We start from the raw sequence: 25,082 nt of genomic DNA, 5'->3' as shown, positions 1-25,082 counted from the left end.
GCTCCAGGCACTGATAATTTTTGCATAATTCCCAAGGTCATACTGCTCTTGGTCATCAAATTCAATTCTTAAAATTTTCATGGCGCCAAAGACTTAGGTTACATTTTTTTTAAGGTTACATCTTAAAATGAGAGGGGAAAAAAAAAAGCATCGATTTTGTAATCAATTTATTACCAATTTATGAAAAACCCATTTCCTAAATAACAAATCATAACCACATCATTTCAGAAAAAGGTAAACATCAACAAAGGAAAAAGGAAAGCAAAAGAATACTTATGCCAAGTTGCGGGAGGGAGGGGATATGGGGATATGTGTATAAATACAGCTGATTCACTTTGGTGTACCTCAAAAACTGGTACAAAAGTGTAAAGCAATTATATTCCAATAAAGAGCTTAAAAAAAAAGAATACTTATGCCAACTGTGGTGATCAGGTTATCTTTTGAGGGGTAAAAAGGATCAGACTTGAAACTGGGCAGAGCTCCCATTTTGTGCAAATAAAAAATCTGAGATTGTGCGCTAGAATAGTGATAACGCAAAGCAGTCTTTGAATCAAGTGTCGCATATAAATACTTGTCAGAGTAAACTGAAACAAATTAAGTGCCTTTTTAAAAAGAAGAAATTAACTAGGCAACTATTTTCCTATTCAACATACATTTTCTCACAAAACAGAAAGCTTCTACTGCAGGAATATTTAAAATTCATTACTCACTCTTTTGGCTATTAAACATGCATCCTCAGATTGACAACATCCAATGGTAGCTCATGCAAGTGGTTCCTTTCCAAACTTGACCAGTGTTTAAAGGTCATAAGTTAAGAAATGTTTTGAGTTCAAATTTTAAAAGTTATTTTTGAAGAAAGACACTTTTTTTCTACCCTTGGGTGCTATGGTCCACATGCTTATTAATTCAGAGATTTAAAAACAGTGAAACAAAAAAAGTTTATAGAATATTTTAAAAGTTTATAACATACTGTATATTATATATAGCAAATTATATTATATAAAATAAGTTTATAGCATATTAAAAAAAACTATTCTTTTTGTACCAAGTTATAAATGCCTTGACGTTAAGAACTAGGTCTTAATAATCTGTGTTCCTGTGCAATGACCAGGGGAAAGCAGGACATGGTTTAATGCTTACTGTATCTACTCTAGTAGGTGCTATGCTAGGCACTTTACATTTAATTCCATAATACATTTATAAATGAAGAATTATGATCTCCACTTTTCAGATGAGGAAAGAGGCTAGAAGGTGACATGCCCAAAGAAATTTGTATTCAGACTGGCTCACACTCTTCTCAACATACTTTACTTATTATTAGTTAACTTATTTAAAAGATGATTCCCAATTTATTTTACTTTTCACTGACAATTACCTACTTTGTGGGTAACCAAAGAGTTGTGGACTTGAACTCAAAAATCATTTAGGAAAGTATCTGGTCAAAAATTAATCATACTTTTATCTGGGCTTCGCCTAAATTATGTACGAAGAAATAACATTAACATTTACTGGCTATCTGCTGTATGTAAGGCATTTATACATGTTATCTTAATCCTCACAAAACTCAGTAGCAGAAATATTCCTCCAGAGGAGGAAATGGTGATTTACAAGTACAGTGACTTGCCTAAGGTCATACAAGTAAACAGGACACATTATTCACTTGTTATGAAAAGAAATCTCACTATGGGTAACAACCCGAATGGCATTTTTTCCTTATAGCATATAATTTTCTCTCCAAGGTTCTATTTTAAATATTTAAACTATATAATCACATTACTAGAGAGTCTCAAATGTTTACCTATAAATGTTAATTAAAAGCACTCAAATCATGTAGCTCCAAATTGTGTTTCAAAATAAGTTCTGTTAAAGTACTACATTTCTTAGTCATTTTGTGGCTTATTGCACTTCCGGAACCAACTATTGATAAACTTCCTCTTTTTCTACAGAAACCATTTCAGTTTGCTAGAGGACTGTTTTTAATCTGAACTGAACCACCCCCTTTGCTTTCTTAGCCAGATGACCAAAATGTTCAGTTAGAACAAGAATTTAGCATTCTGCAAAAGAAGTTAACAGCCAAGGTAAGACAATTCTCTCACAGGCAATCTTGTTTGATCTTTACTTTATATAAAATTTACTTTTAAAACTAAAATTTCATTATTGTTTTAAACTTAAAGTCCGATAGTCTAAAGATGTCTATAACAGGTATTGTGGTTTTGTTGCACGGAATTTTAAAAATTCAGTGTTGAGTTTGCCTTGAAGAAAAATTTTCACCTAGGTTTCTATAATATAAACCATTTAAAGCTTATCCATTCATTATGCTTGTTGACTTTAGTTCTGTAATTAAAAGAAATAAAACTATAGCCATGGCAGATAAAGCTAAGGGTTGGAAATAGAATTCATGGGATATGACTGAAATTCATGGGATATGACTATAAATTATAACCCCAAAATACTGATTGTTAAAAATTCTGATTTGCTTTCTATAAAGTTTTCCTGTATATAACATAATCCATAGATTTAAATTATTTTTACTTTTTAATCCCTTTTAGTTTCCAAATAACAATGGTCACCTTCACCTTCACTTAATTAAAAAAAAATCCAAAGGTGATTAGATGAGATACTCAATTATCATTACTATATATGCTTTAGTTTTTACACAAATGGTATTTTAAATTTAAATAATAATGATGACATGAAAATATCATCCCTCAGTTTTACAGCTAAGAAAACACTGCAATGATAAAATGGGTGTACAGAAACTCATATCATCTACGTATTTAAGTCATGTATTATTATGTGAGTCTTTAGTAAACAGTATAAAATAGATATGGAAAAAAAACACCCACAGAATAGAAAGTTGTTAATATGGAGAAAAGATGCTTATTCTCTGAGTAAGCTGGGCAGTTACAAAGTAAATATCTTTCAAAATAAAAACTGCACAGAGTTTACATAGACTTGTAATATCACAGAGTGATAAATTCATAGTGGGTGATATCCTATTTCAACATTTCATTAAGTACTTATGACGTGCCCTTACAGAAGTCCACCTTGGATTTCTTCTAAGTAACTATTACAGAAGTTAAAAAATAAAGATTTTTATCTCTTTTTTTGACAAGACGTCTATTTTTAAAGGGTCAGTTCCAAATACAGAGTTTAATAGTGCTTGTGTTTTTCAGCAAATGCCTATATAATTCTACTCAGAAGGAAATTATGAATTCTGAATAAGTATGAATTTGTTAAATATAAACCTGATGCCTGTCAATGTCCAAGCTTTGAAAATCACCTCAACTATGACAGCTTATAGGCTAACCACTCAAAACTCCCATAACCGTTTTCATAGAGTAATAGGACTAAAACAGTTTCCTGGTAGTTCTTGTCCAACCTTTTATATAAGACTAACTCCAAAAGTTACTTACATATCTGTTCCCAGAGAGCTCACATCTCCTCACCTCAAAAAACATTCCTATTTCATAATTTTACTATAAATGTAATAGAAGGAAAGCATTCTGGTACAGGACTGACCGGTTTCCGTATCAGGGCTACTATTTAGAGCTGTGACACTCTGGCAAATTACCCAACTTCTCTGTATCTCAGCTTTATCTGTAAGATGATAACATCACCTTGCTCATTAAAATAGGATAGTGCCGAACATTTGGCATGTACTCAGTAAATGGTAGCTATTGTTATTGATAAAAGATAGTCATCAAATAATTTCTATCACAGTTCAAAGTTAATTTCCCTTTCTGCTTTTCCTCAAGATATGGAATTGCTGTGTTCTTCCTTTTCTGGTTTCATAACTTTACTAGTTGGAGATATAATACACTACATTTTAATCTATCATAATACTATATCAAAGTCATCGAAACTCTTTGAAAATCAAAGTAATCAAAATTGATACTGCTACCTAAACTTGCCTTGTCTAGGATATCCTCTCCAAATCTCCTTGATTCCCTTTAAAAGACAATGACATCTCTATTATCATATCCAACTTAGCATCAATTTTAAATGCTAAATTCTTTATGTATTTATGCATTATATTTATGAGAACGTGTCTAATATATGGGGACTCCTACTACACTATAATTGCCTTTAAAATGTTTAGTTAAAAGAGCTGATTTTTTTCTTCTTCCTAAAAATTTTTTCAATATTCAGGAAAAACAAAGGACCAAAATCACAGACTTAAACCTCAAAGTCCAAACCTAAAATAATGAGCAAAATACTACCGTATAAAAGTAGACAAATTCAGGTTTTCCCTGAACAGCAGCCTAAGAGATTTCTAGAAAAAACACTACACAGGTTGTGCATAGGTTATTTAGAGTAATTAACAAGTATGCTTCTGGGTAGTGCCAGGAAAAAAAGGGGGGTGGGAATCTTAAGGATATTTAGAGCAGACAGGAGAGCCTGAAATGAGAAGTGAGTTTGAGAAGATGGGTGACTTAAGTCCTGCCCTCCGTTTTGGGAAGATGGTTCCTCTTTGCTGCTTCCCTATATCCACAAAGACAGCCGCACGCTGTGGTTCCTTTTTTCATCTTTTTCGATATTCTCCCCCAACTTCTAATTTTGTTCACTTTAACCTTCTACCCTAACTTCTTGCTAAATACATAATCACTATTTGTTCTTCAGCTTTTTATTAACTTTTCTTCTTTTCAATACCTCCTCTAATCAATTTACCTTCCCCCTTCCCATGTATTTGCTGCTTACTCTAAGTTTTGCTTTATTTTTCTCTTTTCTGTTATTTTGTATTTCTTGACATTCCTTTTTCATTTCATCTTATCCAACATTTCCTCTTCCTTTTTATCCCCTTGCCCCATACGGTTCTTTTTTTCTACCTTCCTTCCCTGCTGAAACAACGTTGGTATTTCAGGTACACATGGCTTACATATATTTAAAATACATACGTTAAATAACTTTCTGCATTGGCCTGTCTCTGAACTAGAAAAAAAGTCAGTTTCTTCATTATTATATCCCTATTTATTCTTTTTTTTAATTCTGTTCCTTTTTTCTGAACTATTCTGAATTGCTGTAGAATTCTAAGACAGATTCTAGCATTCTGATTTAGCAGACCCTAGGAGTATAGCTAAATGGGAGTTGGAGAAAGGAGTATGACAGGTAAAAAATAGAATTTGGTTTTAATATTGCTGTAACCTTAAATGACAAGTGGAAAATCTCATACACTGAAGGTCCTATCACGTTCCTACTGACGAAAGAAGTTATGAACCTATCAAAATTGATCTTACAAACTAAACTGGGCTTATAATTATGTTCCTATTTGGGTTCTTTCTTTCTCTAATGCCTCTTTCAGCTAACTGAAAAATGGAACTGCGTGGGTTTTCTAAAAATTTTAAGAAAAGTCACAAAAGAAGAAACATTTTTGGCAAAAGACAATTCATGGCCTATGTTTTTTGTGGCTCTGGATGGTATGTTTTGAAAACTAAAGTGAAACTCTAAAGAATAACACTTTCTAATGAGGCCTTTTTTGGGGAGAAGGGGTAGGTAATTTGTAAGAACAGTAGGTAGGAACTGCATGGATGACAGCCATCTAGAGATGATTTAAATTCCCATATTTATGCCAAAAGTTTCAAATTTTTTCCTTCTTAAACCTTTTGCCAAATTGATATAAAGCATAATTTAATAACTCAGATTTCACCTTCTCTGCTTACATTCTGGTAGAAGTATTAATAAACAGTGAAAAATAGAAATGGAAAAGAACCAGGAAGCCCAATATAGGTTAAATGTTTACTGAGCTGCTAACATATACAGCACTCTGCTGTAAAGAAATTAAAATACAAAAATATGAGGCAGTTTGGGGTAGTAGAAAGAGCATATGCTTTGGAATCAGATGGTCCTGGGTATAAATTCCCAATATGTCACTAACAGTGATATAACATTTGGCAAGTTGCTTAATGCATTTGAATTTGTCTATTTATCTGTAAATCAAGGATTCTTTCATCTTTCTCACAGAGTTATTTAAAGGTTAAATCAAAGGAAGTGTGTAAAACACCTGAGATGGTACAACACATAGGGTATCCTAGATAAGGATTTTTCTTTGTTTCTTTCTGTCTTCTTCAAGGTTCTTTATAATCTTGTTTGAGGGGGTAGGGATAGTAACAAAAAAATGTGAAAAGTTAAGTCATAAAAAATAAACACAATTATTTAAGAGAAAGGAAGTGTGAGTGAGGTACATACATGAAGAATTACCTAAGGAACTATAAACATAACAAGAACTACAGGGATTCAGGGAATGGCCGAGCTCTTTGGGCTGTGGTCAGTCACAGAGGATTTGGTCTAAGAAGGGAATTTAAGCTGTGGTCTGACAGATGAGGACAGGTTCAGTTAGGCAGCCAGAAGGGGGAAGAGGCTGGGTTTGGAAAAAAGAATACACTCTCAGAAGTATCTGTTTAGGGGGGAAAAAATTAATTAAAAGTGTCTGTTTGGGGGCTGGGGGGGAATGTGTGTTTAGGAAGTATGTAAGATGAGGAAGAGGCTGAATGAGAAGTTTCAGTCATAAGATATATGAGTCTGGACTGGTAAACCCAAGCCAGAAGGAAGAAAACTCAGTTTAGAATTTCTATCTTGACAGCAATGGGGAACTCTTAAGCAACGGAACAGTAACCTGGTTGAAGAGTAATTCATCATCAGTGTGCAGGGGGTTTAAAGGAGAATATTTTAAAGTTTAGGTTTGAAGTATTACAGAGAAAATAAAAAGGAAGAGATTGTACAAAAAAAAAAATCAGGTCATCTTCTACTAGAATAGGGTAATTTATCATCACTGTTGCACCAAGTGGTAGAGGAGTAAGCAATGTAAACTACTCAAATATGCTGAAAAGTCTACTTATTTGCAAAACTTGAGGGAGTTCCTCTTCTGTTATTGTACCTTGCACAGACCATCAAATCGCTCTCAGATTGGCCTAAAAATCACAGAAAAACTATAGTTTCAAATCATATGGACCAGGATCTAAAACCCTGAGATCTTCCTTTCCCTAATGTTAAGAAATAACCAAATAGTTACCATTGTGTTTAATGATGTGAAAAACAAGTATATTACATACAGAGCTGAAAACCATCCTCCCTTTAGAGATAAGGCATTTGAGAACAGGAGAAATTAAGTGACTAGTTCTCTTGGTTAGATAGGTAGTCAGGTGGTAGAAGTAGAATTGGAACTTAAAACTCTTCAAGTTTTAGCACTTTAAGTTTTAGCATCTGCCATATCGCACAAGAAACCCTACCCCACAAAATTACACACGTGCCTTCTTTTCTTATGCTCATATGTTGTTCTGGCTGGAATATTTTATTTGCTTAATTAATTCTTACAGACCTTTCAAGATTCGGTTCAAGTTTTACTTTCTGAGAAACCTTCGCTGAAGCCCTCCCACACTAGGTTAGTTCCTCTGTGTATCTCCTGCATACCTTTGTGAGAAAACTTATCAAATTATTTATTTATTGTTTGTTTGTTTGTTTCTGCCAGTAGAACTTACAAAAAAATTTTTTTGCTATCTCCTAAACCAGAACAGGGCCTGACACAAAGATGGTGTTTATCAATTAATAAACAAAAGCAGCAGCAAGACTACTTACACAACCAGATTCAAAGAGCACTTTAGTATTTTGAGCCCAGGACTGAGTTGAATTGAATCCTTTAAAAATATGAGGTCCTAAAGATGCTGTGCTAGACACTGATGCTGCTGCAAAGATTACGTAATACATTAGACTCTGTGCATGAGAAACTCACAAAGGTAGTAACCATTAACAAAAATAGAGAAGTCAGGAGTCACTTTCGAGATGAAGATGAATTCTGTGTTAAAAATGTTGAATTTGCTGATAGTGAGATATATACATGGAAATATCCACCCAGAAGTCATACAAATGGAACAAGAATTAAGGAAATTTACGCTGGATATACAGGTTTGGGAGTTAGAGCATAAAGGAAAGAGCTGAAACCTTAAATATCCAGGATTAAGAAAAGTAACTAAGAGTAAGAATGGAATACATATCAAGTTATTAAGTACCATATTTAGGATGCAAGAGAAAAACAGGAGCTAGCGAGGTGAACATGAAAGGAAGATGACTACAAAGAGCTACTCGAATAGTAGTGAAGGAATAATCAACAGTGTCAAATGTGATCAAGACAGGAAAAAAAGAAGGAAAAGACCATTGGATTAGGTAATAGATGGTCACTGGTGTCCTTGAAGGCAGCAGAATCAATGCATTTCTAGTAGTAAACAGAGGAAAAAGTAGCGCACCACGGTACCAGCATACAGAGCCTATGCATTTGAAATGTATGACTGTGAAATGAACGACTGTAATAAAATAAACCTACAGGGGCATCAGGGCCAAGTTCAGATCTTATGAAAGAATTGAGAGGTCACTGCCTATGAGGTCCAAATGTTGTATGATAAGTTAGAGTATATTTAAGAGCTGGTCACATTAGCCTATAGTGTATCAAGTCTAAATTAGGAAAGATAAATACTTATCAAGTACCTGCCTACTTTATGCCAGATACTAAATGATACCTAATTGTCTGTCTTTCTTTTATTATAAAACTACTGGTAAAGAGGAAACATTCTGAAATGGATCCCAAATATTTCATCTTAATTTTGTTTTGTGGACATCTGAACGATGCTTTTTGCTCAGTGACAGAAGCAACTACAACAGAGAAGCAACCACAGTCTACTTTATTTAGATCATCAATGCCATATGTCTCGGCTAATTCTCAAAGCACAACAGAGAATCCTTTGGGTCAACCAACAGAATTCAACAACCTTTCTTCTGGACAACCAATAACAACTGCCAAGGTTGCTACTGGACAACCAACAGCAGCTGCCTATGCCTCTTCTGGGAAACCAGTAGCACATACTCCTGCTGGACAACCACTTGCCTATAATGTCACCAGAAAACCAATACCAATGGCCAACACCTCCTCCCAGGGAACAGCACTACCTGCGTTCACCTCAGCCGGACAGCTATCACCATCCGCCCATTCTACCAGACAAGCACCGCCATCTGTCTACACTCCCACTCAACAACCATCATCTATCCACACCTCTTCTAGAAAATTAATATCACCAACTGTTCATAATCTATCCATAGAACCAACACCAACTGTCAAAAGTTCACCTAGGGCTACACCAGGATTCATCCTAGAACCTATCAGTGAAAACAGCCCACAGGCTACCAATGCTAATTCAATAGCGGCCACGTTAATTGGTGTGATTCTGACTTCTATGTTGGTAATTATATTCCTGATTGTACTATGGAAATGCTTGCGAAAACCAGTGTTAAATGATCAAAATTGGGCAGGCAGGTCTCCATTTGCTGATGGTGAAACGCCTGACGTGTGTCTGGATAACATTAGAGAAAACGAAGTATTCACAAAACGTACATCAATTATTTCAATTATGGCCTGGAAACCAAGCAAAAGCACACTTTTAGCAGATGACTTAGAAGTTAAGTTGTTTGAATCAAACGAAAACATTGAAGAGTCTAACAATCCCAAAACAGAGAAAATAAAAGATCAAGCAAATGGTACATCAGAAGATAGTGCTGATGGATCAACAGTCGGCACTGCTGTTTCCTCTTCAGATGATGCAGATCTGCCTCCACCGCCTCCTCCCCTTCTTGATTTGGAAGGAAAGGAGAGCAACCAATCTGACAACCCCCCAGTGACAACTGTATCTCCTCCTCCAAATGATTCCACCAATCTCCCATCATCTCTGGACTGTCTCAATCAAGTCTGTGAAGATCATAATTCTGAGCTCAAACAGTCATTTCCACCTCCCCCTGACTCACTTAACTTGACCCTGCCACCAGAAGATTTAATGAAAAACCAGGAGGATGCCAACAACGAGATCCAGTGTCAGGAGTCCCCTGTTCCTCCTGATTCTGACCAAGATCTCAATGAATCCCTGCCACCCCCACCTGCAGAACTTGCTTTGTAGCTGATTTTGTATCTTCTTAAAGGACTCCAATCTTGTTTTTCTTCATGTGATGAAATACATTAAATGGCAACTGGTAGCCAATTTTGATTTTTATTCAGGAACTACCTGAAATCTGCTCAAAGCCTATGTGCACAAGAGGAATTAAAAAAAAAAAACTAACAGTGGTCTATTTACCAGCTATAGAACCTAACTTTAATGTATAGTACACTTTACTTATGTGGATGGTATGTATATCAATAATTGAATCATTTTAGAAACAAGCAATCTACATATACTTATTATTACCCAATGGACATTTTTCTCCTGAAAAGCTGTATATAAAGTTACCCTGAATAAATAAAATTTTATTTTTCTGTTTCAAAGTTTGAGGGGGTGTATGTGAGAGAATTTAAATATATACTCCAAGTTTTAAACAAAAGTATAAGTTTTAAATTAATACCTCAGGTATTAAATAACTATTCCAAGTTTGTGGGGATGAGAGATTAAAACATATGTCTGAGAGTAAATTTCCTTTTAGCTCTCATTGGAAACTGTAATACAGACATATTAAAGCATCAAATTGGGGGGTTGAGTTGGGGACATTTACTCTGAAAAAAATAAGAGCATGCACCATAAAACGTAGACATTTTCCTATCTTGTTGGCAGGGCACAAATTTTAAAACTAGTCTCTTTAAAAAGTTTCTTCTTCTTCCTCTTCTTTTTTTTTTTTTTTTTTTTTTTGACTGTGCACAGCCTGCAGGATCTTAGTTCCCTGACCAGGGATTGAATCCAAGCCCTTGGCACTGAAAGCATGGAGTCCTAACCAATGGACAGCCAGAGAATTCCCAAAGTTTCTTCTTTATATGCTTCAAACACCCCCCTCCCCCACACACAAAAAAGAAATCTTATAAAAGAAAAAACAACAATAACAAAAAACCTCTGTGGCTTCATTCCAAATTTGGATGACAAAAAAAAAAGGACTGTATCAAACTGCAGATGGTTCTCAACTCTTAAACCACCTTTCTTACTTACACAGAATTTAATCTTTTATTCATTACCTGACAAATAATAAATTTGAGTTATCAGTGTAGGGGCGGGCCCAATCTTTGTCAAAGTCAAGGTGGAGAGAGTTCACTGGCTTACTCCTGTGGAGATGACAGCCTGTGCCTGCAGAAGTGCTCCTCTGCCCAAAAGCACAAATTCTTCCTCCTTATCCCTACCTGAACTGTTTCCTAGGGGAAACAGTCACTTAGAATGAAATATGGTGGCCTTACTGGTAATTTACCTTTGGAGAACCTCTCATAGTTCTGGGATTTTTCAGAATAAAATATAGTATTTACTTGTAGCACTGGTGTTCAAGAAACTAACAAAACTCCATCTTGATAAAAACTAGGAGACTTTTGCACATTTTATATACAATGTTTCTCTTTAAATTTTTTAGGCATCCCTTACTATTAAAACTTTTTATCTGCAGAAACACTTCCTTGCACTTCTTATTTTTCTTGAATAAGCATGATGTTTATTGTCATATTATGTTGGTTTTCTTCTGTCTTCCACATTAAAAAGTTCTTTCATGTGTTTTTCAAACTTACCATTTTCAAGGTTAATTTATTCAGCAATAATTAGGAGTTTAAGAATTTCCTCTTATTCTTTTGAATTTTAAGTATTCTGGTTACGGTAAATAATGTATAAAGTTTTTATATTTGGTCAAGGCTTTGATATGCCTTAAATCATCATAACCTTTCTTGTTTTACATATGCGATTGTTACCTAACGGGCTCTTGCCACATGTTTGCTCTTCTTTTTCATCACTTTCTTTTCCGACCTCTTGAAGGAGGAGTATTGGGAAATACAAGGAAATACCAACCCTCATAGGTAAATCAAAAACTGATGACCTGGTCATACTCCTTGTCTGATTTCTTCAAACACTACAGAGGCAGCTTTTCTCCTTCTGTTCTTTGTATAACAGAAGAACAGCAGCTACTTTTTGCTTTTTAAGAAATTCTTTGCCAGGGGGAAAGTAATTCCCGTTTACTGCATACAATTTTTCCCCACTGAGGTAAGTGGAAGCTGAGCAGCCAAACAGTGGCAATCCCTGCCTCATCAGCAGAAAGAAATGCAAGCTAATAAAAGAAACAGGAGAGAAGAAAATGCTGGAACAAAGAAAAACCTACAGAAAAGACTAAAGAAGTAGGATTCAGAAGAGAAAGTTTATTTCATGACTATGGCAAAAGGACAAGGCCCTGGGGAATAAAACATAGACTGAACTACATACTACTCACCGGTGGTGCTCTTACTAGATCAACATTAACCAGATTCAGAGCAACCATCTAGTTCAACTCCTTTTATTTGTTAAAAGCTGAGAAAACAGGCCCAGAGAGAGTAAGTGACCTGCTTAGAAGTGGTAGTGAAAACTGAGTTTGTTCCCGGACTCCTGGTTCAGCATTCTTTTCACAAACGTAAGACCAAAGAGCACCTACTTCACGCACTGCAACATGCATTTATCATACATGTATTCCATTTGGTGTTGGGCAACACAATGAATTGGATGAGAATGACTCTAACTGTTATTACCTAGTTCTGAACAAAAAGTAAAGTAGCAAAATATATGGGCACCTATAAGTAAAGCACTGTGATACTAGTACATGATTAGACAAAGAGATCCATGGAACAGAATGGAAAGTCCAGAAATAGACTCAAATCTCAAATCAGTATTGGGAAAACTCAATAGATATCTGGCAGAAGATGAAATTAGACCCATACTTCATACTACATTAGAATAAACACCAAACAGATCAGAAATATAAATATAAAACATGAAATTATACAAAACATAGAAGAAATATGAGTGAATTCCTTTATAATCTGAAAGTGGGACAAAACCTTCCTAGTTGAGACTCAAAATTCAGAAGCACTAATTAAAAAAAAAAAAGGAAATCCAATTACACAAAACGTTTAAATACAAAACAAACCATACATACACACACAGACACACACACAAACACACACAAAAACAACAGCAGCTTCGTCAAAAGACAAAGGGCAAACTGGTGAAAAAATGTGCAGCTTAAAGGGCTAATATCCCTACAGTTTAAAAAACCTAAATACAGATGGGGAATACCCACAACACACTAGAAAAAATATGCAAAACATATAAAAGACAGTCACAGAAGAAAAATTTAAATGATCCTTAAAAACATATATAAAGGTATACAACACTTATTATAATAAGAAAGATGCATTTAAAATTGCACTGAGATACTATTACCCATCAGATGGATATACATCCAAAAGTTCAGCAACAAAGTCTATGATGAGGCTCTACCGAACTAGACAGCCTGACATACTGCTGGTAGAACTACAAAATGGTATAGTCTATAGAAAGAAATTTGATAATATCCAGAAAAATTCCAAATGCACTTACCCTTTTACTCCACAATCCTACTTGCAGGAATTTTTTTCAAAGACTCACTGGGTAAAATATAAAATTACTTAGGCACAAGGGTATTTATTCACTGTGGCATTATTTGTAACAGCAAAAGTGTGGAAATAATCCAGATGCCCATCAACAGGGCACAGGTTAATAAACTATGGTACACTCCCAGACCGAGTACTAGGCATCAGGAAATGAATGTGAACGATCCCTACATGCTGATATGAAGTGTCTTTCAGGTATATTTTTAAGAAAAAAAAAGAACAAGATGTGTAGCAGTCTACTTAGTATGCAACTTTTCATATGAGAAGGGGGGAGATAAGAACATATGATACATACATACATATTTTTGTTTGTTTTCAAAAAGAAATACTGTTAAGATACAACCAAAAGCTAATAAAAATAGTCACCAATAAGAGGAGAAAAGGAATAGGATGGAGGGGAGAGAGTAGCAAGATTTCCCTGAATATACATTGTTACATAGTTTTGACTAAAGCAGTCCCTAAAAACTGATAAGTAGATGAAACAAATGAAGCTAACTTTATGTAAAGTTGGTGATATAAAAATACAGCAAAAACAATCATTTCAAGGTGCATCAGGACACAGAATTGATTATACATCCTTAGTGAAATATATTCTAAGAACAAATAAGTCTGCAAAGAATCAAACTTTACTCAGTAGTCTGTAATCTAATTATCTGTAGCAACACTGGTATTATTTTGAAACTACTGTAGGATGATACAAATAAGCAATTATGTTAATGCCGTCAGAAACCATTTATAGGAAATATGGGGGATAGAGGAACAAATTAAATCTTCACAAGGAAGCAAACAGATAAATCCAGATGAAGGACATTCTAGGGAACAAGTGACTGAGTTTTGGCAACAAGCCAGCGGCATGGGGGAAAACGGGTGGTGATGTAGGAGAAAGGGCGGATTCACTTGAATTTTGACCTGATAATTTTTTTTTTTTTTTTTTAAGCGCAGGCGCACGGGCTTAGTTGCTCCGAAGCATGTGGGATCTTCCTGGAGCAGGGATCGAACCCGTGTCCCCTGCACTGGCAGGCGGATTCCCAACCACTGTGCCACCTAAGAAGCCCCTGACCTGATAATTTTTTATCTTGTCAGCTCTTCCATGCTTTTAAAATACTTTATTCAGTACTCTTAGCTGTTTTCAGTAAATTCAGCAGTAAATTCAGTTTGAATAGCCAACTATATTACCAAAAATAGAGAATATAATACCTTTACTCTCAAATAAGCACAACAAATGTTATCAACTTAAGTAACAAAGATAAACTGACTGGGTTTCCAAATTGTTGATTTAACATGGAATAGTTGTTCCCTGGAGGGTAATTTGCTATACCTTTCACAATGTTGGGGTAATATATCCTAGAATGGTGTGTTTCACAAAAGAATATGTAAATTAATTTACTGCTTCATCTAGAATATTTGACTTAACTGAAATATAATGTGTCTGAATAACATCTAAAATAAATTGTAACAAACACTTAAGCCTACAAAAAAATTGTTCTTTTTTTGAGTAATGTAATATACTATTATTTTATTTCATGAGAATTTCTAAAATCATGAGGACAGATGATTACGATTCAAGTATATTAAAATGTACTGCCCTTTATCTCCCATCCAAGTACTAACGAGGCCTGACACCACTTAACTTCTGAGATTAGACAAGTATCTGGCACATTCAGGATAGTATGGCTGTGGACAATACTTCCACCCACTTTTTTCTTTTTGAGAATTTTACAATAATCTCTGAATAACAGAAGCAATTTGGTATGTCCCCAAACTTGAAATAAGAAACACTGCCACTACTATTATACTGGAATTTCTATCATATGCTGCAAAATCTGATCTCGATATAGCCTAAACCCAAATTCATATGATCCACTGGCTAATGAAATAACATGTTCTTTCTTTCAAACAAAAACACCAATAAGTATAATGGAACTGGAGAACTCTAATTCCACATGGATGTAACAAGACTTCCTAAAATTAAAAGGAGAGATTTAAGTGTTTGGTAAACTGACCCTCAGTTATATCCCTTGAAGTTTAACATACACAGAAGCTGAAATAGAAGAAAGCTAAATGTCAAAACTATCATTCCTTATTTCCACAACAATATTGCTGAATGTAGTATTTTTAAGCACTAAGATTGATGACTGGTTTCTGAAATCCATAGAAAGAATCTTATTAACAGTCCAAGGCTGAACCCTCAAAGTAAAGTAGGAATAAAGTACCCGATCAATAGTAAATTTCTAACACTGCAGACTTTTAGAATGTACGTACTTTTCGAGGAACATTAATTTCATTCAAAGGATGACTCCTACAGCATAGTTTCTTTTCTAAGAAAATAAACTTAAATTTTTAATGCAATAAATTCTACTTAGGGTAAAGTTTGGGGTAAAATAACAGCAAATGTAATTTTGAGAAAAACAAATGATTTAGTAAATAGGCATAAAGAGGTTTTCCTTATAGGTAATGTGCTAATAATTGCTGGTTTTTAAATGGTAACAATTTGATAGAGAAAATGTCATGACTTTGTTTTTTTTCCTAAGGTAAACTGGCTATTCTAGAAATTAGATTCAAGTTTTTTAACAGATTATTTACACAATCAGTCCACTAAAGAATGGAGCAGAAGCTATCATAAATCTGGTCTTATTTTATAAAGCCCTAATGAAAGTTTTCCGTTTTACATAATTTCATGTAATTTAAAAACAATATAAATTTTTTTCTCAGTAAGATAAAATGTGAAACATTCTGAAGAAATCATCTAAAATTTATGCTACTATTTTTAAAACATAAAATCAAATAAATGGTCATTCACATAGTACCAAAGATGTCTCTGGAGAAAATGATATTTATATTCACTCACCAAAGTAATTTCATGAAGAAAAAAATCCTTAACCAAAAAAACATAAAGTATATTTACTACATGAATTGATAATTAAAAGAATAAAATGCTCATTAAAAAATGTAGCCTCATTTGTGCACAGCCTGGGTCAAATTATCCTTTGTATCAGAAAGATAAAGACAAAATAATCATGTTTAAGCATTTTTATACTTCCCCAAAAGATGAACAGTTAAGTGGTTGATAAATTTGAAAACCTGATTGTACATAATAATCACCATATTTAGGGGGGGTACATAAAAAAATCAAACAGATTGTATTATTTTAAAAAATGACATGACAATTATACCATTTGAGAAAAAAAAAACATAAAAAGGCAGAGTTAAAAATAGTTAAACTAATATCTTAGAAAACCATCCACAAGGAAGGTCAAATTCATTTTTAACATTTTTCAATGTATAAAATCAGTGTATTAAAAAGAACCACAAATTCTTCATGAGGCAAATGTTAAAATGTAGAGCCTAAGCTCAAATACACAGAAATGAGTAAGGGCCAGATCTAATGTGCACGAGGTTTTCCATCCTACAGCGAAGCTGAGATATATGGGTACAGTCAACGCTGTAAATTAAAAAAACATTTTTTTTTGGTCCATTCTGTTGCGTGTGCACCTCTTGCAATAAATTTGAGTCAGCACCAATGACAGCTCTGCAGTCCTCCTATGTGGTACTGATCAGGTGGTTGCAGAGCTTCAGCTCACAGCAACACAATGCAGCTGAGCAGGCAAGCACAGCCCACAGCCAGAAGCGGTTCCTACTTTCCAGAACAAGGCGACCTTTAAGCTTAAGTTTCCCGGAGAAAATGAGATGCTGATGTTGAAGACGACACTATGGTAAGCTGTTATTTAAATCAGTAAAAAATAGACTTCGGATTTTTTTTCTTTTTCCTTTTTTTAAGAGAAAGTCAACGTTAGGATTGAATATATACTCAATAGCAAGTGCATGCACCAGAAATTTGCTGCAGTGTCAGTTGAGGGACTTCTTTCTACTATTCATTCACTCTGTAAATATACACACTGTTTTCCTTTAGAATCGGCACTGAAATATACAGAAAAGAAATCACTTTTAAAATGTGAGACTTAAAGGTATGTTGTTGGTCAGATTTTTCAAGTGCCTTAAAATGTTTTGCAAGGATATATTTATCCTGAAAAGACAAAGATGAATTTCAAAGTATTATTTTAACATCGAAATAAAATCTCATCCTACATACACACTGACTATTTCATTACTGCAGAGATCTGAAAAAAAGAAAGAAAGAAAAAAAAACAACAACCAAAACAGACACGACAGCCATTTTTTCCCATCTGAGTAAGGAAGAATATTATCAAAATAGTAATAGCTTAAGATTCCGACTCTTTATTTGCCAAGAATGCCATTTTATAACATCAAGTCTCTGGGAAGATAAATAAGAAAGACTATGGTAAAAGAAGGGAGAAAATATAAAGGAGAAAATGCAGAAGAGAGTAAGGGGAGAGAGTCTCTCTCTACCACATAGCCCCAACTGAAGGATTAAGCATTTGGACTATAAATGAAGGGGAGCTTTGTTAGTTTAATCACTGGAACAATTATAAAAGGACTCAACAACAACGAGGTTTATTGAAAATTTTGCCTAATGCTAACTGACCCATGCAGATGCCTAATTGTATTTGCATATTAAAAGAAGGGTGTATCTGTTTGTTTCCAGGCTTTGATGGAATATCAGATATTGAAAATGTCTCCCAGGCTGTTCATCCTTCTGTTTCTCACACCTGGTATTTTATGCATTTGTCCTCTCCAATGTATATGCACCGAGAGGCACAGGCATGTGGACTGTTCAGGCAGAAACTTGACTACATTACCATCTGGACTGCAAGAGAATATTATCCATTTAAATCTGTCTTATAACCACTTTACTGATCTGCATAACCAGTTAACCCAGTACACCAATCTGAGGACCCTGGACATTTCAAACAACAGGCTTGAAAGCTTGCCTGCTCAGTTACCTCGGTCCCTCTGGAACATGTCTGCTGCTAACAACAACATTAAACTGCTTGAAAAATCTGATACTGCTTATCAGTGGAACCTTAAATATCTGGATGTTTCTAAGAATATGCTGGAAAAGGTTGTCCTCATTAAAAATACACTAAGAAGTCTTGAGGTTCTCAACCTCAGTAGTAACAAACTCTGGACAGTTCCAACCAACATGCCCTCCAAACTACATATTGTGGACCTGTCTAACAATTCCTTGACACAAATCCTTCCAGGAACATTAATAAACCTGACAAATCTCACACATCTTTACCTGCACAACAATAAGTTCACATTCATTCCAGATCAAGCTTTTGACCAACTCTTTCAGTTGCAAGAGATAACCCTTTACAATAACAGGTGGTCATGTGACCACAAACAAAACATTACTTACTTACTTAAGTGGATGATGGAAACAAAAGCCCATGTGATAGGGACTCCCTGCTCTAGCCAAATATCATCTTTGAAGGAACATAACATATACCCCACATCTTCTGGATTCACCTCAAGCTTGTTCACTGTAAGTGGGATGCAGACAGTGGACACCATTAACTCTCTGAGTATGGTAACTCAATCCAAAGTGACCAAAATACCCAAACAATATCGAACAAAGGAAACAACGTTTGGTGCCACTCTAAGCAAAGACACCACCTTTACTAGCACTGACAAGGCTTTTGTGCCCTATCCAGAAGATACATCCACAGAAATGATCAATTCACATGAAGCAGCAGCTGCAACTCTAACTATTCATCTCCAAGATGGAATGGTTACAAACACAAGCCTCACTAGCTCAACAAAATCATCCCCAACACCTATGACCCTAAGTATTACTAGTGGCATGCCAAATAATTTCTCTGAAATGCCTCAACAAAGCACAACCCTTAACTTACAGAGGAAAGAGACAACCACAAATGTAAAGACTCGCTTACCTTCTTCTCTGGCAAGTGCTTGGAAAGTAAATGCTTCATTTCTCTTAATGCTCAATGCTGTGGTCATGCTGGCTGTCTGAGGGTCTGCATTTTCTGAAATTAATGAAAGAACTCCTCCTTGATGTATAGTTGGGAAAATATGCCCCTATCTAACCAATGACTCAAGCTATAATAAGTATTCAAGAAAGCCAGTCTTACATTTCTGACTCTGATGTAAATGAAGTAACCTGTCTTAAATAAAAGAAGTGCACAATGTCTTGGTACTTGCTGCTATTTTACTGTCTTAATGAAGTAAAACTAATGAGTTTCTTTTTTTTAAATGAAATGTTTTCTTTTTAAGGCTTCAATTTATTGCACAAAATATAAAGCATCTAAACTTTAATATGTATTTTATGTATGTTTACACTGTCAACATCTGGGAAAAAATAAAAGGTCTATGCTCATAACTGTGTCATTTGGTTTTCTAGTCATACCAACTTAATCTACTTAGAATCAAAATGACTTAACCTTTTTTGTTCCAGGGTACCTTGGTAAAGTCTTTAAGGAAAATGTAATATTGAAGGTATCCAAGAGTTTTGCCACTAAAGTAAAACTGTGGTTGCCTCACCATGAATGGTTGTGTCACATCATTATTTTACACACAAGCCATAATTGTTTTAAATCTAAATGATGTCCTGCTTCTGAGGAACTCTTGGCTATTTTACAGATTATATAATGGACAAAAGCTCTTCAAAAAGCTAGAAGACACTAGGCTTTGCATTTTAATAAGGAAAGTTTAATGGCTCTGTTTTTTGCATTTAAGAAAAGTATTAAAAATGCAATAAAAATTTTAAGCTTAGAGACATGCAAAGGAACAGCTTTAGTACATATTTAACAGACTGTTCATTAACAGAAAATTAAAATATTTACAAAATTAAAAGCCTTCTATGTGCAGGAGAGGGAAATTTATCTTTCGCACATCATAAGTTAGAATCTGACTTACCTAAGTTAAAAACAAGATCAGTTTCAGGATAAAATCATGGGGGTCTAACAAACATGGGCAGGGAGGGAGAGGAAAGGGAAAAGAGAAAGGCAGAGAAGGCTGGGATTCATCTGATGCTACAATCAGGTGATGAATGCAGTAAAACAGAAAACAGGACTAGAGCTGAGCATGGGACAGATCTTGACACTCCAAATCAAACTGCACTGGAACTTCAACTAGAAGAAAACTGAGAATTTTCTACAAATATAAAAGTAAGCCATCTTTTGAATTAGAGACAAACATAAGTAACAGCCAAGAGTCAGAAAAGGAGGCCCTGAAACACAAGGCTAGATTAAAATGCAAGACAGCATAACTGAAACGGGTGAGCCACAAATGAGGAATGTAATTTGTGAGACATAAGGAAGAATCTATTTCAAGCATTCTTAGAGTTGGTAAAAGAGTACAGAGAGAAATTTTTGTGCTCCTTCTTAAGAAATTTTAAAATTAAGATAGATTTCTTTCCACGTTTGGGAACATTTCTATTCAGAGACAGAGAAAAGTAACAACCTTCTAATGTGCTTTTTTTTTTTCTTTCTCACTTTTTAAGCGGCAGGATTATGGAAAAATTACTTTTAAGTTTCAATGAAGCAATCCCTCTCCTATACTGACTTCGTACAGTGACTCTTAAACACTCTTCTGCCCCAGCAAACCTAACTGGCTCACTACTGTCAGGAGTGAATTTCACCATGAAGAAAAGAAGTTATTTGAAATAGTACCCTAAATGATTTTTAAAATGGGCAAGCTGTTTCTACTCCCTCCCAATCAATGATCTAGTATCTTCACCATCAATGGTAGAGGCTAATTTCTTATATATTTCCTACTCTACCACATACTTGCATCTTGTTTTAAAAAACACGCATATGCTGAACTGCACAGAAAGTAGGTTTCTTAACTGTCTTTCACTCTGAAAGTGAACAAAAATCCAATGCCGTCTTAGAAATCCTATGAGGAAAAGTGACCAAGAAGTGAAATTATGTATTATAGCATTAGAGGCACTTATAAATTACCCCAATCTTACTGATGTATCTGCAAAACGCAGAGAAAAAAAATGCAGTAAATTTACAAGTACAACATATGTCAACCACACAGACTCTAAGTCCTCAGAAAGAAGTATTATCTAGCCTTGCAGTAATTACATACTTTCTTCTAAGAAAATTGTGTTATCCTTATTAATGGAGGGGGATCATTATTTGCCACTAAGACAAGAACTACTATATTACTGGGCTCCATAAACATTTCAAAATGCATTAGTCCTCAGCATCTCTCTCTCAAGCTCATAAGTTATATATCCATCCATCCATACCTAAGGTTTATTTTACACTTTTGTTTCTCACCAGTCAAGAGAATCCAAAAAAGAGCACAAACACAAAAGCAAATGCAATAAGGGATAAAGTAGTGAAGAGTATGTGCTCTGGTGTCAAATGTTCTAGGCCTAAATCCTGTCTCTGCCACTTCTCAGCTGTGCAACCCTGGACAAGTTACCACTGCTCTAAGCCATAGTTTCTTCATCTATAAAATGGACTGGCAGAACTTATTCATAGTGGGTATTTTTTCCTGAGGAATAGATGGCATAATTCACACACAGTCTTATCACAGTGTCTTGGCTCCCCACATTCTACATGCAGTAATGTTGCTGTTAGTATTATTATATGTATATGTCCAAGCCCAGTGCTTTGAGAAATTTCCAAATATATAAACACCCAAGCTCCACACTCTAAGAGCAATAGAATGAAATGGTATATAGTTGCTTCAGTCCCAGCTCCTCCACCCTACAGGATTCAGGTTCAGATGTCAGTGAGACAGGGGTCCAGGAGAAAATCAGAGAAACATTCACTTATCATAGCAGGATGAGAAAATGTCTTCTATGGCTAACTTAAAAGATCACAAACGTGCAATTAAATAACCTTCCATAACAAGGCTCTGAAGCAACAGTAAATTCCTTTACACCAAAAATGTCACACAAAAGTCAAAAGTCAATTTAAAATCTTTGTAAGATTATTTGTTAAGAAACACATTGTAAGAACTAGATTAGGAATGATACCATGTGCTGTAAATGTCATGCTTAAAAGTGAAAAATTATATTTCTATTAAAATCAGAATCAAAACAATGCCCATTATCATCAATCTTTTAAATACTATTTCAGAATAAAAAACAAAAACAACAGATATTAATAAAATTATAGGAAAAAACCAAAATGGTTATTATTAACAGGTGAAATAATTATCAATCCAAAGGATGCCTCAGGAATGCCTTCAGAAGAACAACTTTAAATAAATAACAACAAAATAAAAATGCAAACATTAATGGTTTTCTTAGATGCTGGCAACAAATAACTAGAAAATTACAGGAAAAGGATACTATTCATGACAGCAACAACAAACCAAAATATACAATGCCAAGAAATAACAATCACATGAAATGTGCAGGACCAAATGGGGAAAAGTTAAAAAACATTAATGAGAAGTATAAACCAAGACTTGATGGAGATGATACACAAGTCTCCCCATTCGTTTATTCTTTCAATCAGTAAGTATTTTTTCAGCATCTAGAAGGTACCAGGCACAAAGGCTAAGCACAGGAGACACATCTTGATTGATACTGTAAAGATGTGATTAATTTCAGATAATTTATGGATTAAGCCAAGTCTGACAAACATTCCAATGAGATTCGTTTTAGAATAAAACACTTAAGTCCATCTGGAAAAATAAACAGGCAAGAATAGAAAAAGTAAGAAATAGTAGAAGTATCTTAGCTTTTCTGCATCACCTATAATAAAGACAGAATGGTAGTGGCATAAAAATAGAAAGGAAGATAACTACAACATAGAAATGATAGCACAATTAGAGCCCAGAACATACATGAACTCTCTGTGCCTCCATTTCCTCAAAGGGTTCTTGTGAGGAAAAAAATGAGTTAATACATGTAAAGTGCTTGGAACAGTGCCTACCATGTAGTATGTTCTCAGACACTGTTAACTTTAGAAGGAAAAAAATCAAAAATCAAAGGGAAGGGAAAGACTCAAAAAACAATGCTGGGAAAATTTGAAAACAGTCCAATTTAACACTTACTTCATGTGATACACCTACACAGTGCACTAAAAAAGATAACATAAAAAAGGAAGTTTTCAGACCTGCAGAAGAGTAAAAAAGAATATAAATCTCTGGGTGGAAGGCTTTTCTTTAATTAGAAAAAGGGGAAAAAAATCACAAAGAAATCATCAATAGGTTCATCATACAAAACCCCAAATTTCTTATGCTGGAAACAATGAGCCTGATAAAAATCCTGATAAAACTACTCCAAGAGAAAAACATAAAGGAGATTGTTAATCAAATGCTCATAAAATTGATAAGAAAAATACTTAGATTTCCCAGTGGGTGGGTGGGTAAAGGACACAAACAGAATGTTGAAAAGGTAGGAACCACGGGGTTGACAGGTATATGGGAAAATGGCCACCCACAGAATAGCTGAGAAATAAAAATAAAATGTGATACCATGCTCGTTACTAAATCAGCAAACAATTTTTTTAAAAGTTAAAAAAAAAAAAATCAATGCTGGGGAAGACATAATGAAATAGCCATATTCACATATTGGTACAACTCTTTTGGACAGCAATTGGCAATTGTGATGAGAAAACAGCTATTTTGAATTGCTGCCTAAGCACTTTACAGTATGCAACCCTACACATATCCAGAGTCTGGACATTTAGATAAGGACTCAAATTAGGATTACCACCACAAGTTCCCACTGTGCTTTTCCTGGGGCACCTTTGTGGGGGGGAGGGGGGGTGGCGAAGGGGAAGCTGGGACAAAGTGAGAGAGTAGCATAGATATATTTACACTATCAACTGTAAAATAGATAGCTAGTGGGAAGTTGCTATATAATAAAGGGAGATCAACTCGATGACGGGTGATGCCTTAGAGAGCCAGGACAGGAAGAGTGGGAGGCAGTCGCGGGAGGGAGGGGATATGGGGATATATGTATAAATACAGCTGATTGACTTTGGTGTACCTCAAAAGCTGGTACAAGAGTGTAAAGCAATTATATTCCAATAAAGAGCTTAAAAAAAAAACTCACTTAAGAGTTGAGCAGGTAAAAAGGTAAGTGACCGTCATTCAAATCACCTTATAAGAGGTGCCTCCTACCCTGTGTTCTCTCTTTTGAACTGGGGCAGAGGACTGCTCTTCCCCCAACTCACTATGCACCGCCCCCGCCCCCCCCCCCCCCCATTTCTGGGATCTCTAAGTAATTAATCTTGTGACTTTACTTTCTTTGTCTGAGTGTATTGACACTGAGCCTTCAATCAAAACGACCCCAGGGATTTTCACTTCCCTTGGAAATTGAGGGAGCTACTTCCCAACCCGGAGTGGGTAGCTTGTGCCTCCTCATACAACGATCTGCATATTTTTTAATTAATACACCAATTATGAGGGAGGGCAACACAGCAATGATCAAAAACCTGAAATATTTTAACCTTTAACGTGGTAAATTCTAGGTAAATACCAGCATTCTTTCTAACAGCAAGAAAAACAGAATGCTAAATAGTTACCATTAGGAAACTAGTTAAGTAAATGATGATCCACTGGCCAGAATATTACATATGTTTACGTAGGTTTTTTTTTTTAAGTTTGAAATGTGGAAAATGCATATACTAGAAAGATAAGCAAAAACTATAGGATATATAAATGTGTGTTACAGAACTACGTGTAAAAACAACAAAAAAGATAAGTATACAAAAATGCAAATATGTATTTCAAGTATGTTTTATTACCTGATTCGTCTTTGAAAACTGCAAGAGATCTAAGAACTATTGAAACAGTTGTCCAAAGGCTTTAGGTTGAGTAAGAAAATGAGACAATG

General features: G+C 35.0%; 3 protein-coding genes across 9 annotated transcripts in view; 2 read left to right on the top strand and 1 right to left on the bottom strand.

Moving 5' to 3' along the window:
* The window catches only part of NF1 (neurofibromin 1), a 237,044-nt gene that overhangs the window by 49,739 nt on the left and 162,223 nt on the right, over positions 1–25,082 (bottom strand). The window contains exon 37 of one of the 6 annotated variants that reach the window (XM_057714098.1): positions 19,241–19,296. The exons of the other annotated variants lie outside the window; for them this stretch is intronic. Coding sequence (XP_057570081.1) covers positions 19,248–19,296 — 49 coding nt within the window. The 3' untranslated portion in view covers positions 19,241–19,247. Of the gene's footprint in view, positions 1–19,240; positions 19,297–25,082 lie in introns of those variants that run through there. 6 annotated transcript variants of the gene reach the window in all.
* On the top strand, positions 1,999–10,608 carry EVI2B (ecotropic viral integration site 2B). Of its 2 annotated transcripts, XM_057714099.1 has the most exons (3): positions 1,999–2,078; positions 7,314–7,378; positions 8,550–10,608. In XM_057714099.1, the coding sequence occupies exon 3, from the start codon at positions 8,565–8,567 to the stop codon at positions 9,930–9,932; it is 1,368 nt and encodes a 455-aa protein (XP_057570082.1). In that variant the 5' UTR covers positions 1,999–2,078; positions 7,314–7,378; positions 8,550–8,564; the 3' UTR covers positions 9,933–10,608. The 2 variants fall into 2 exon arrangements, with proteins under 2 accessions (XP_057570082.1, XP_057570083.1); XM_057714100.1 differs by lacking the exon at positions 7,314–7,378.
* Positions 16,919–19,649, top strand: OMG (oligodendrocyte myelin glycoprotein). Its single transcript, XM_057714101.1, has 2 exons — positions 16,919–17,100; positions 17,952–19,649. The coding sequence occupies exons 1-2, from the start codon at positions 17,098–17,100 to the stop codon at positions 19,281–19,283; spliced, it is 1,335 nt and encodes a 444-aa protein (XP_057570084.1). The 5' UTR covers positions 16,919–17,097; the 3' UTR covers positions 19,284–19,649.

Source organism: Hippopotamus amphibius, chromosome 17, assembly GCF_030028045.1.
Source record: "Hippopotamus amphibius kiboko isolate mHipAmp2 chromosome 17, mHipAmp2.hap2, whole genome shotgun sequence".
NCBI classification, from domain to species: Eukaryota; Metazoa; Chordata; class Mammalia; order Artiodactyla; family Hippopotamidae; genus Hippopotamus; species Hippopotamus amphibius.
The sequence above is the reverse complement of the archived record's forward strand: the minus strand, read 5'-3'. Positions and strand labels throughout refer to the sequence as shown.